The sequence below is a fragment of the Pristiophorus japonicus genome, chromosome 4 (genome assembly GCF_044704955.1).
Source record: "Pristiophorus japonicus isolate sPriJap1 chromosome 4, sPriJap1.hap1, whole genome shotgun sequence".
In the NCBI taxonomy this organism is placed as follows: domain Eukaryota; kingdom Metazoa; phylum Chordata; class Chondrichthyes; family Pristiophoridae; genus Pristiophorus; species Pristiophorus japonicus.
In genome coordinates, this window is record NC_091980.1 from 305168092 (window position 1) to 305182412 (window position 14321).

Consider the following 14321-nt stretch of genomic DNA (forward strand, 5'->3'; position numbering starts at 1 on the left):
AGGTATATAAAGGGAGGTCCCACGCAGGGTCATCACTTCTGGAGTCCTGTAATAAAGAGCTAAGGTCACAGAGTGGCCTTGTCCCTGGAATGTGCCTCGTGTGGTTTCATGCTGTAGAGTAAGGACTTTACAGGTACAGTACAGGAGGCCATTCAGCCCATCGCATCTGCTCTTTCGAAGAGCGATCCAGTTAGTCCCACTCCCCCGATCTCTGCAATTTTGTCTCCAAATATTTATCCAATTCCCTTTTGAAGGCTACGATTGAATCGTTACCCACCACCCCATCAGGCAGTGCATTCCAAATCCTCACCACTCGTGGAAAATGTTTTCCCTCATGTTGCTTCTGGTTCTTTTGCCACTCACATTAAATCTGTGCCCTCTCGTTATCGACCCTTGAGCCATTGGAAAAATTCTTAGAATTGTACTGATCAAGTTGCTCTCTCGGAAGGCACGCCACACCTTTCTGTGCCATAAAATTTGTGGATTCTACAACACATTCAGCTTTTTTTTTTTAAAAAGTTCTTCTGGGGATTTTTTTGATTGCCCTTCCCTGAAGAACCTGAGGACATTTTTCCATATTGAACAACAACAACAACTTATATTTACATAGCACCTTTAACATAGTAAAACGGCACAAGACAAAAAATTTACACCAAGCCACATACGGAGAAATTAGGGCAGGTGACAAGATGTAGGTTTTAAGGAGCATCTTAAAGGAGGAAAGAGAGCTGGAGAGGTGGAGAGGTTTAGGCAGAGAGCTTATGGCCTGGGTAACAGAAGGCACGGCAACCAATGATTGAGCGATTAGAATCAAGAGAGCAGAATTAGAGAAGTGCAGATGTCTCGGGGGGGGTTGTGGGACCGGAGGAGATTACAGAAATAGGGAGCAACGAGGCCATGGAGGGATTTGAAAACAAGAGTGAGAATTTTGAAATCGAGGCGTTGCTTAACCGGGAGCCAATGTAGGTCAGCGAGCACAGTGGGTGATGGGTGAGTGGGACTTTGTGCTAGCTAGGATACGGACAGCCAAGTTTTGGGCGACCTTAAGTTTACTTAGCGTAGAATGTGGGAGGCGTTGGAATAGTCAAGTCGCGAGGTAACAAAAGCATGGATGAGTGTTTTCGCAACAGATGAGCCGAGGCGAGGTGGAGACTGGTGATGTTATGAAGGTGGAAATAGGCGGTCTTAGTTATGCCACGGATATGTGGTCGGAAGCTCGTTTCAGGGTCAAATGACACCAAGGTTGCGAACAGTCTGGTTCAGCCTCAGACAGATGAACAGAAGAACACAAGAAATAGAAACAGGAGTAGGCCATACGGCCGCTCGAGCCTGCTCTGCCATTCAATAAGATCATGGCTGATCGATCATGGACTCAACTCCACTACCCCGCCCGCTCCCCATAACCCCTTATCGTTTAAGAAATTCTCTATTTCTGTCTTAAATTTATTCAATGTCCCTGGTTCCACAGCTCTCTGAGACAGCAAATTCCACAGATTTATAACCCTCTGAGAGAAGAAATTTCTCCTCGTCTCAGTTTTAAATGGGCGGCCCCTTATTCTAAGATCATGCCCTCTAGTTCTAGTCTCCCCCATCAGTGGAAACATCCTCTCTGCATCCACCTTGTCAAGCCCCCTCATAATCTTATACGTTTTGATAAGATCACCTCTCATTCTTCTGAATTCCAATGAGTGGAGGCCCAACCTACTCAACCTTTCCTCATATGTCAACCCCCTCATCCCCGGAATCAACCTAGTGAACCTTCTCTGAACTGCCTCCAAAGCAAGTATACCCCTTCGTAAATATGGAAACCAAAACTGCACGCAGTATTCCAGGTGTGGCCTCACCAATACCTTATATAGCTGTAGCAAGACTTCCTTGCTTTTATACTTCATCTCCTTTGCAATAAAGGCCAAGATACCATTGGCCTTCCTGATCACTTGCTGTATCTGCATATTATCCTTTTGCGTTTCATGCACATGTACCCCCAGGTCCCGCTATACTGCAATCTTTCTCCATTTAAATAATAACTTACGCTTTGATTTTTTTCTGCCAAAGTGCATGACCTCACACTTTCCAACATTATACTCCATCTAACAAATTTTTGCCCACTTAGCCTGTCTGTCTTTTTGCAGATTTTTTGTGTTCACCTCACACATTGCTTTTCCTCCCATCTTTGTATCGTCAGCAAATTTGGTAACGTTACACTCAGTCCCTTCTTCCAAGTCGTTTACATAGATTGTAAATAGTTGGGGTCCCAGCACTGATCCCTGAGGCACCCCACTAGTTACTGGTTGCCAACCAGAGAATGAACCATTTATCCCGACTCTCTGTTTTCTATTAATTAGCCAATCTTCTATCCATGCTAATATAGTACCCCCAACCCCGTGCTGGGGAGAGGGATGGAGTTGGTGGCTAGAGAACGCAGTTTGTGGCGGGGACCAAAGACAATGGCTTCGTCCTTCCCAATATTTAATTGGAGAATATTTCTGCTCATCCAGTACTGGATGTCGGACAAGCAGTCTGACAATTTAGAGACTGTGGAGTCATTGAGAGAAGTGGTGGTGAGGTAGAGCTGGGTGTCGTCAGCGTATATGTGGAAAATGACGCTGTGTTTTCGGATGATGTCGCCAAGGGGCAGCATATACATGAGAAACGAGGGGGCCAAGGGTAGATCCTTGGGGGACACCAGAGGTAACGATGCAGGAGGGTTGGGGGGGGGGGGGGGGGGGAAAGAGAAGCCATTGCAGGTGATTCTCTGGCTATGATTGGATAGATAAGAATGGAATCAGGTGAGTGCAATCAGACCCAGCTGGACAATGGTGGAGAGGCGTTGGAGGAGGATGGAGCGGGCAACCGTGTCAAAGGCCGCAGACAGTTTACCTTTGTCAGTCACAAAGGATGTAATTTGTGACTTTGATGAGAGCCGTTTCGGTACTGTGGCAGGGGCGGAAACTGGATTGAAGGGATTCAAACATGGAGTTCCGGGAAAGATGGGCCCGGATTTAGGAGGCGACAACACGTTCAAGGACTTTGGACAGGAAAAGGAGGTTGGAGGGGGAGGTTGGAGATGGAGCGGTAATTTGCAAGGACAGCGGGGTCAAGGGTTAGTATTTTGAGAAGAGGGGTGATGACGGTATCTTTGAAGGAATGGGGAACAGTATATGGAGAGCGAATCATTAACAATGTCAGCTAGTATGGGAGCCAGAAAAGGAAGCTTAAATAAATGTAAGTTGTTGTTGCTCGTAAGTAAAGCTGGCAATGCTGCATTTATTGCCCATCTCTTAATCCCCAACACAGTGCTGGTGGGCCTTTTCTTGCTCCACACAACAGTAACTTGTTCGGTCACTTCAAAGGTCATTATGAATCAACCATGTTGTACAAGACTGAGCTCATAGAAACATGGAAAATAGGTGCAGGAGTAGGCCATTTGGCCCTTCGAGCCTGCACCATCATTCAATAAGATCATGGCTAATCATTCCCTTAGTACCCCTTTCCTGCTTTCTCTCCATACCCCTTGATCCCCTTAGCCGTAAATCCCTTTTGAATATATCCAATGAACTGGCATCAACAACTCTCTGCGGCAGGGAATTCCACAGGTTAACAACTCTCTGAGTGAAGAAGCTTCTCATCTCAGCCCTAAATGGCCTACCCCTTATCCTTAGACTATGTCCCCTGGTTGTGGACTTCCTCAACATCGGGAACATTCTTCCTGCATCTAACTTGTCCCGTCCCGTCAGAATCTTATATGTTTCTATGAGATCCCCTATCATCCTTCTAAACTCCAATGTATAAAAGCCCAGTTGATCCAGTCTCTCCTCATATCTCAGTCCAGCCTTCCCGGGAATCAGTCTGGTGAACCTTCGCTCAATAGCAAGAACATCCTTCCTCAGATTAGGAGACCAAAACTGAACACAATATTCCAGGTGAGGCCTCACGAAGGCCCTGTACAATTGCAGTAAGACCTCCCTGCTCCTATACTCAAATCCCCTAGCTATTAAGGCCAACATACTATTTGCCTTCTTCACCACCTGCTGTACCTGCATGCCAACTTTCAATGACTGATGAACCATGACACCTAGGTCTCGTTGCAGCTCACCTTTTCCTAATCTGCTGCCATTCAGATAATATTCTGTCTTCGTGTTTTTGCCCCCAAAGTGGATAACCTCACATTTATCCACATTATACTGCATCTGCCATGCATTTGCCCACGCACCTAACCCGTCCCAAGTCACCCTGCAGCCTCTTAGTGTCCTCCTCACAGCTCACACCGCCACCTAGTTTAGTGTCATCTGCAAACTTGGAGATATTACACTCAATTCCTTCATCTAAATCATTGTTGTATATTGTAAAGAGCTGGGGTCCCAGCACTGAGCCCTGCGGCACGCCACTAGTCATTGCCTGCCATTCTGAAATGTAAGTACAGCCAGGGAAAGGGTGGAAGGTTCCCTCCTCTGAAGGACATTAGTCAACCGGTTGGGTCCTTATGATAATCTGGCACCGTTCGTGGTCATTGATACCAATTTAACAACTTGCTATGGAGGGATCTGAACTCCAATGCCTCAACCAGTTCTCTGTCGGCCGTGGTTCAGTGGGTAGCTCTCTCGCCCGAGTCAGAAGGCTGTGGGTGCAAGTCCCACTCCAGGGATTTGAGTACTTAATCCAGTCGGACTTTCCCAGTGCCATACTGACGGACTGCTGCAACGTCGGAGGTGCTGTCTTTCGGAGAAGGTGTTAAACCGAGGCCACATCTGCCCTCTCAGATGGACATAAAAGATCCCATAACACTATTTAGAAGAGGAGCAGGGGTGTTCTCTCTGGTGTCTTGGCCAATATTTATCCCTCAGCCAACTAAAACAGATTATCTGATCATTATCACATTGCTGTTTGTGGAGCTTGCTGTGCGCAAATTGGCTGCCGCATTTCCTATAGTACAACAGTGACTACACTTCAAAAGTACTTCATTGGCTGTAAACGCTTTGAGACATTGAGGTCGTGAATGGCGCTATATAAATGCAAGTACTTTTTTCCCCTCACTGAAGTGTCAGCCTTGATCATGTTCTGCAGTGGGGTTTGAACCCACAACCTTCTAATTCGGAGAAGAGAATGCGATTACGGAGTTTTAAATAATTATATACACTTTGTGTAGATTACACAGAGGAGACTTTCAGTCTAGGCCAGATACGAACCCAAGTTTAAGAGGTGAAAGGCCAATGTCTACCAAATGTACCTCCCTTTTCCCATGACGACAGATTTTTAGCGTGGATTTAAGCAGAGTGAATGCTCTGTGTAGAACACTATAATTCCTGGCTGGTTAGAACCAAGGCAGCATATTCCATGGAACCGGTCAGGGTTAAACAAGGCAGATTTTAATCAAGGGCATAGCTAGGAATTTATAGTTTATGCACACTCCAGCAGGCATCCTGCTCATAAAACAGAGAAGAGCAGAGCATTTATAAAACAAGCCCAGCTTAATAAATCAAGCCTGGTGTTCCATTTCTCTTCAAAATAAATATGCATGCAATTAAAAATTCACATACACTTCTCCACACCAGGATTGTAATGTTAAGATTGGATATTTCAGTAAATCAACCAATGCCCTTCAGATCAACAACATGCATTTATGTAGTGCCTTTAACAAAGTAAAACATCCCAAGGCGCGTTACAGAAGCATAATCAAACAACATTTGACATTGAGCTACATAAGGAGATATTAGAACAGGTGACCAAGAACATCTTAAAGGAGGAGAGAGATGGAGAGAGGTTTAGGGAGGCAATTCCAGAGCTGAAGGTCCAGGCAATGGTGGAGCGATGGAAATCAGGGATATGCAGGTTCATTTGGACAGGTTAGGAGAGTGGGCAAATGCATGGCAGATACAGTATAATGTGAATAAATGTGAGGTTATCCACTTTGGTGGCAAAAACATGAAGGCAGAATATTATCTGAATGGCGGCAGATTAGGAAAAGGGGAGGTGCAACGAGACCTGGGTGTCATGGTACATCAGTCATTGAAGGTTGGCATGCAGGTACAGCAGGCGGTGAAGAAGGCTAATGGCATGTTGGCCTTCATAGCGAGGGGAGGTCTTACTGCAGTTGTACAGGGCCTTAGTGAGGCCTCACCGAGAATATTGTGTTCAGTTTTGGTCTCCTAATCTGAGGAAGGACGTTCTTGCTATTGAGGGAGTGCAGCAAAGGTTCACCAGACTGATTCCTGGGATGGCAGGACTGAGATATGCGGAGAGACTGGATCGACTGGGCCTGTATTCACTGGAGTTTAAAAGAATGAGAGGGGATCTCATAGAAACTTATAAAATTCTGACGGGACTGGACAGGTTCGATGCAGGAAGAATGTTCCCGATGTTGGGGGAGTCCAGAACCAGGGGTCACAGTCTAAGGATAAGGGGTAAGCCATTTGGGATCGAGATGAGGAGAAACTTCTTCACTCAGAGAGTTGTTAACCTGTAGAATTCTCTACCGCAGAGAGTTGTTGATGCCAGTTCGTTGGATATATTCAAGAGGGAGTTAGATATGGCCCTGACGGCTAAAGGGATCAAGGGGTATGGAGAGAAAGCAGGAAAGGGGTACTGAGGTGAATGATCAGCCATGATCTTATTGAATGGCAGTGCAGGCTCAAAGGGCCTATTTTCTATGTTTCTATAAGCCAGAATTGGAGGAGTACAAAGACTGTGGGCTGGAGGGGTTTACAGAGATACGGAGGGACGAGGCCACGGAGGGATTTGAAAATAAGGATGAGAGTTTTTAAAATCGGGGCGTTAGCCCACTGGGAACCAATGTAGGTCAGTGAGCACAGGGGGTGATGGGTGAACGGGACTTGGTGCGAGTTAGGATTGGGACAGCAGAGGTTTGAATGAGTTGAAGCTTTGAAGGGTGGAAGATGAGAGGCGGCCAGGGGAGCATTGCAATAGTCAAGGAAGAGAATTTTTAAAACGGGGGAAGAATTTTAAGATGGTGTGAAATATCAGAGCCTTAAACGGGGTTCAATCTGCAGCTTTTGAGAGAGAGAGAGAGAGAGAGAGAGAGAGAGAGAGAGAGAGAGAGAGAGAGAGAGAGAGAGAGGGGGGGGGGGGAGGGGCATGTACACCACTGGGCAAACTGCACTTGCTCAGTGGAGGAAGAGGGTTCGGTTGGCCAAATGGCTTTTTTCTTCGTCCCGCAATCGGTGTTCCGATGTGGGTGCAAACGGCTAGCTCACCTGTCTGTCTGGATCCTCACAGTCCTCTTCAGTCTGACCTTTCGCTTTATCGGCTCGCCATGGCAACCAGTGCTTGGAGTCACGGGCACTCTCCACCTGCCTCCAGAGCTGCCACTTTGGTAATGACTTATCCTTAATTTCTTCTCCATCTTCCTCCTCCTCCTCCTCGTCATCGCCTATTCAAATTAAAATGGTACAAATTTTAAAGGGGGGTGTCGGAACAGTAAAAGCTGGGGGTCTACATCCAGAAATCTCTGAAGCTGGCAGGACAAACTAAGAAGGCTGTTGAACCTTTACAAATCACTGGTTAGGCCTCAGCTGGGCTAGTGTGGCCAATTTTGGGCACCACACTTTATGAAGGACGCGAAGGCTTTGGAGAGGTGCAAAGGAGATTTATGAGAATGGTTCCAGGGATGAGGGATTACAGTTATGTGGCGAGACAGGGGAAATGGGGGCTGTTCTCCTCAGAACAGAGAAGTTTAAGGGGAGATTTAATACAGCCGTTCAAAATCATGGAAGGATTTGATAGAGCAAATAAGGTGAAACTGTTTGCACTGGTCGGAGGGTCAGTAACCAGAGGACACAGATTTAAGGTAATTGGCGGTGGGAGCAGATTCAAGAGTAACTTTCAAAGGGGAAATGGATAAATACTTGAAGGGGAAAAATTTGCAGGGCTATGGGGAAAGAGCGGGGGAGTGGGATTAATTGGGTAGCTCTACTAAAGAGCAGAGGCAAGATGGGTTGGAATAGCCTCCTAATGTGCTGCAAGATTCTATGAGAAACCAGATATATTTGGACTCCTTGTAACTGTTCAGCAAGCTGTCGCCTGACACTTGTAAAGTCACGCCTTCACTGTCCTTCTTACCTTGTAATATTTCGTGTGCGTGAGACTGTGGTAGTCTCTGTGTGCCTTTAGTTTCTTTTGCCGGGTGTCTGAGTGCCAACGTTGGATTAATGCTAAATGCTGAAGCCTGTTTGGATGGTGGGGTCACGTCAACGGGGAGTGGACTGTGACTGTCTGGGTGACCCAGGCAACTGGGCTGGTCTGACAGCTCTGGTTAGCACCCACCGTTCAACCCAGTCCCCTCATTTAGTTAAGAATTAAACATGCACCGAAATCCAATCATCAAATGTTCACGCTGGTTCGTGCCCCACTCCTGGCAATCTCTTACTTTTGTCGGGTAAGGGTATTAAGGAATATGGAACCAAGGTGGATAAACGGAGTCAAGATACAGAACAGTCATGATCGAATTGAATGGCGGAACAAGTTCGAGGGGCTGAATGGCCCACTCGTGGTCCTAGAACAGTTTGGATTCTTTTGGTGATGTGCGGGGTGTGGTGGCAGAGACGATAGAAATGTTTCGCCCTCCGTTCAATCTTCCTCGTCTCTTCAAAAGGCTGGTCAATTCTGGTTGTTGGGAGGTCGGGGGACGTCGGGGGGGCTAGTCTGTGGACTACTCAGTCCCACCACCATCATCATCATAGGCAGTCCCTTGAACCGAGAATGACTTGCTTCCGTGTCAAGAAATTCACGGGTGTTTCAATGAAGGACTTAAAATTCCAGGTCCTGAACTACATCTCGAAGGGTGGAAGATGCCTGTGCGTGGATTTTTTTAATGTGTGGTGGCCGTTGCACACCAGCCACCACACGGGCTTGACAGAGCTAGGTCTTGGTCCAGTGGCAGTCCCACCAACAGGCCACTGTAAAACTGCAGGACAAATAACTTGCCCATACTCACACGGAATGCTGTCCGAGCCTCCCCAGGTAACCACTGGCCAGCATCATACTGAAGACAAACAAGAGCAGCAAGGAGCTCTTGCTGCAAAAACCATGGCCCTGAGCTTTAACATGCTCGAGTCTTCTTTAAAAGAATACACACCAAAATACATTTCTGAATGTGTAATTGCAGTGGGGCAAAAGGGTTAACCAGGATTGCATTTGTTTCATTATCTCTGCTTATTATGCAACCAAAAATTAAACTTCAGGGACAAAAGCAATAATTAAACACATGGTAATCAGATTGCCTTTACTGATAATTCCTGCTCCAACATTTAGATTTGGGGAAACCAGGTGAGAAGATTCAATCACCACAATGTCCTTTCGCAACCCAATCTGTGGAAGGACATTCTTGCTATTGAGGGAGTGCAGCGAAGGTTCACCAGACTGATTCTCGGGATGGCAGGACTGACATATGAAGAAAGACTGAATCGACTAGGCTTATAGTCACTGGAATTTAGAAGAATGAGCGGGGATCTCATAGAAACATAAAATTCTGACGGGATTGGACAGGTTAGATGCAGGAAGAATGTTCCCAATGTTAGGAATGTCCAGAACCAGGGGTCACAGTCTAAGGATAAGGGGTAGGCCATTTAGGTCCGAGATGAGGAGAAACTTCTTCATTCAGAATTGTGAACCTGTGGAATTCTCTACCACAGAAAGTTGTTGAGGTCAGTTTGTTAGATCTATTCAAAAGAGAGTTAGATGTGGCCCTTACGGTTAAAGGGATCAAGGGGGCATGGAGAGAAAGCAGGAAAGAGGTATTGAAGTTGCATGATCAGCCATGATCATATTGAATAGTGGTGCAGGCTCGAAGGGCGAATGGCCTACTCCTGCACCTACTTTCTATGTTTCTATGTTTCGTCTCTGGAACCTGCGTTCCAATCCAACCAGATAGGATGAATGTTTCCCTCCCCGACAGCCACGAAGTGTGGCAACAGCTTCATTCCAGTCGTTTGTGGTATAGAGAGCGAGGTCGCCCACAATGTGGCACTAATTGGGTTGCCATGGGTGACTGTTGTGAGCAATAGAAAAATTCCCAATAATGCAGTGGGAGCGGAGCTTGGGAGACTGGGGCTAAAGCATGTTGTGGATCAGAGGAGAGGGAAGTATAGAGGGAATAAAGCTTCTGAAGAGGGGGGTGCTCATGTTTGGGGTGGGGGTTGATTGCCTATACAGAAGCAAGGCAGCTCCTACAAAAGAAGGGGGAACTCCTGAACAGGAGGGTCCTATAACTATCATCATCATAGGCAGCCCCTCGGAATCGAGTAAGACTTGCTTCCATTCTTAAAAATGAGTCCTTAGGTGGCTAAACTATAAGGTAACTATAAAGCATAACTATTAGTAAATCCAATAGGGAATTGAGAAGAAACTTCTTCACCAAGAGAGTGGTTAGAATGTGAAACTCACTACCACATGGTGTAGTCGAGGCAAATAGCATAGATGCATTTAAGGGGAAGCTCGCTAAGTGCACGAGGAACAGAAGATTATGCTGATAGGGCGAGATAAACAGGGGTGGGAGGAGGCTCGTGTGGAGCATAAACACCGGCATCGACCACTTGGGCCGAATAGCCCGTTTCTGTGCTGTAAATACTATGTAATTCTCTATGTAATTGTGGCAGTAACTGGAGGACACAGATTTAAGGTGATTGGCAAAAGAACCAGAGGCGACATGAGGAAACTTTTTATTTTTAACCAGCGAGCTGTTGTGACCTGGAAAGCACTGCCTGAAAAGGGTGGTGGAAGCAGATTCAATAGTAACATTCACAAAAGAAATGGGATAAATTGAATAGCTCCCACAGGCATGATGAGACAAATGGCCTCCTCCTGTGCAGTATCATTCTATGATTTAAATACTTTAGAGGAGGAAGATTTCCTATAGAGGATGGGAAGCTCCTATACAAGAGTGTCTGATGTTGACACTGGAAAGACCAGGAAAGCCTTTGGTTTAGCCTTAGATCTGTGCTCAGCAGGCAAACGTCAGCTAGTGTCAAGCAAGGCACCATCATTGACCTCACGACACTCTCGAGAGTATCAGGCAGGGGTCTGCTTCCGATTACCTTCCAGTAACCCCAATGGAAAGAGCATGTGTCGATATTGGGAGAGGACAAAACTGGGATTAGCTAAATGGTGGAGGTGGAGAAGGGCCCCATCATCCACAGAACAGTGCCCCAAGCAAGAACCTGCAGGAGAGGAAAGGGGGAAAAAACTGGAAAGGGAAAGAAAGTAACATTACTCAGGAAACATGGCCTAGGGATTGGAAGGAAACAGAGAAAAAGAAAAAAAAAAAAGACTTGCATTTATATTCTCCTTCTCAGGCAGTCCCTCGGAGTCAACGAGTTGCTTCCACACTAAAAATGAGTTGAGCGTTTTTATACAGCGCCTTTCACGACCCAAAGCAGTTTACAGCCAATGAAATACTTTTTTTTAAAAAAGAGTAGTCACTGTTGTAATGTAGGAAACATGGCAGCCAATGTGCGCACAGCAAGCTCCCACAAACAACAATGTGATAATGACTACATAAGCTGTTTTAGCGATGTTGATTGGGGGAGAAATATTAGCCAGGACACCGGGGCAACAGCCCTGCTCGTCTTTGAAATAGCGCCATGGGATCTTGCGTCCACCTGAGGGCGACGTCTCGTCTGAAAGGCGGCATCTCTGACCATGCAGCACCCCCTCAGCACTGCACTGGAGTGTCAGCCTCGAGTTTTGTGCTCAGGTCTCTGGAGTGGGACTTGAACCCAGGACTCAGCGGTGAGGGTGCTACCCACTGACCTACAGCTGACACGGCTGAAAGAGAGGCAGAGAAAGAAAAATATTTATATAGTCTCCTGTCGGGCCTCTTGGAAGCTTCCCAACTACTTTGCATAGAATGAATTACTTTAAGAATGCAGTTACTGTTACACGATCAAACACAGCCTTTGTACACAGCAGGTCTCACAAACAGCAAGAGGATGGATTACGTGTTAGGTTATTTTTTTGGTGATGTTGGTTGAAGGAAAATAGTATTTGGAAAGTTAAGAGAACTCTCTGCTCTCCTTCCGGATGCAGTATGGGATCGTGACTGTCCATCTAAACCAGTGGAACTGGCAGATGGGATCTTAGATTAACGTCTCATCGGAAAGACGGCACCTCCAACAGTGCAGAACTCACTCAGTACTGCACTGGAACTGTCAGCCTAGATTTTATGCCCATGTTCTGGAGTTGGACTTGCACCCACGACCTTCTGACTGAGAGGGGGTAGTGTTACAAACTTCACTGCTGGCTTAGTGTCAAAGGTTTAGATAAAAAAGGCAAACAGGGGAAAGGTCTGCTTCAGAGCAGGTGACTTGTTGCCAAGATCCTCTGCCTGCTCCACGACGACATGCAGGCCGTGATCCTTACCAACGGATCCATTACAGACCCAATCCGCGTCTGGACGGGGTCAAACAGGGGTGTGTCATCGCCCCAACCCTCTTCTCAATCTTCCTCGCTGCCATGCTCTACCTCACGGACAACAAGCTCCCCGCTGGAGTGGGACTAAACTACAGAACCAGTGGGAACCTGTTCAACCTTCGCTGTCTCCAGACCAGGTCCAAGACTACCCCAACCTCCGTCGTCGAGCTACAGTACGTGGACGACGCCTGCATCTGCGCACATACAGAGGCTGAACTCAGGACATAGTCGACTCAGTATTTACTGAGCATGGGCCTTATGCTAAACATCCAAAAGACAAAGGTCCTCCACCAGCCTGTCCACGCCGCACAGCACTGTACCCCAGTCATCAAGATCCACGGCGCGGCCCTGGACAATGTGGACCATTTCCCCTACCTTGGGAGCCTCTTATCAACAAGAGCAGACATTGACGACGAGATTCAACACCGCCTCCAGTGCGCCAGTGCAGCCTTCGGCCGCCTGAAGAAAAGAGTGTTCGAAGACCAGGCCCCAGGCCCTCAAATCTGCCACCAAGCTCATGGTCTACAGGGCTGTAGTAATACCCGCCCTCCTGTATGGCTCAGAGACATGGACCATGTACAGTAGACATCTCAAGTCACTGGAGAAATACCACCAACGATGTCTCCGCAAGATCCTACAAATCCCCTGGGAGGACAGGCGCACCAACATTAGCGTCCTCGCCCAGGCCAACATCCCCAGCATTGAAGCACTGACCACACTTGATCAGCTCCGCTGGGCAGGCCACATTGTCTGCATGCTAGACACGAGTCTCCCAAAGCAAGCGCTCTACTCTGAACTCCTTCACGGCAAACGAGCCAAAGGTGGGCAGAGGAAACGTTACAAGGACACCCTCAAAGCCTCCCTGATAAAGTGCGACATCCCCACTGACACCTGGGAGTCCCTGGCCAAAGACCGCCCTAAGTGGAGGAAGCGCATCCGGGAGGGCGCTGAGCACCTCGAGTCTCATCGCCGAGAGCATGCAGAAATCAAGCGCAGGCGGCGGAAAGAGCATGCGGCAAACCAGTCCCACCCACCCCTTCCCTCAACGACTATCTGTCCCACCTGTGACAGGGACCGTGGCTCTCGTATTGGACTGTTCAGCCACCTAAGGTCTCATTTTAAGAGTGGAAGCAAGTCTTCCTCGATTCCGAGGTACTGCCTATGATGATGACGACGACTTGTTGCCAAGCATGCGGGAGTGCAAAGTTCAATCTTCGATACGAAATGGAACAAAGAGGCATCAAAAGGTCTCTCACCTGGCTCATTCAGGACAACCCACCCGCCCTTCTCCTGCTGCCGCATCCATGCCTTCCAACCCCTCGCTCCTTCTTCGCCAAAGCGGGGTTCACCGCTGTCCCAGAATGGCTCAAAGAATTCCACCTTCATCGGGAAACAGGCACAGACTCTTTGTTATTGATAATTCAGTATGTCAAGTAATGCAGCCAGAACCTCCCTGAATGGCTAAGTGCAATGCACAGACACATCAATTGTTAGCGTCAAGCTTCATTCAGCCTGTAATTGTTTTTTTGTTCAATACGCAAAGATTGAAAAATGAGACGAAGAAAATAAAACAACAGATGTCAAATAGCACGGTGAAGATGAGATGAGATTAAAAAATCTATAGTTACGGTTGTCAACTACAGCAGCCTCAAAGCAAGACTGCTCCTGCATACCAAAGACTTTGCTGGCTGAAGTCTCGACTGTGACAAACCAATATTTTTTTTAAGCCATCTGATGTGGGTTTAAAAGGCATTACTGTCAGTGCTATACAAACACCCGGGCTCAATAAGAGATGCAAGAGCAGTCTCTCAGTCCCGGCCCTGAGTACCGACCCACACACACCTCTTCCTCCCCCACCCACCCCCTAATACAGGCCTCACATCTCTCCCCCCCCCACC

The 14321-nt window shown here is 47.3% G+C and overlaps 1 protein-coding gene across 3 annotated transcripts in view; it reads right to left on the reverse strand.

The window, feature by feature from the left end:
- nrde2 (NRDE-2, necessary for RNA interference, domain containing) overlaps positions 1-14321 on the reverse strand; it is a 101094-nt gene that overhangs the window by 21728 nt on the left and 65045 nt on the right. For all 3 annotated transcript variants that reach the window (XM_070879656.1, XM_070879657.1, XM_070879654.1), the window contains exons 8-9: positions 13680-13803; positions 7212-7387 (exon numbers count right to left, since the gene is read on the reverse strand). In XM_070879656.1, coding sequence (XP_070735757.1) covers positions 7212-7387; positions 13680-13803 — 300 coding nt within the window. The remainder of the gene's footprint in view (positions 1-7211; positions 7388-13679; positions 13804-14321) is intronic.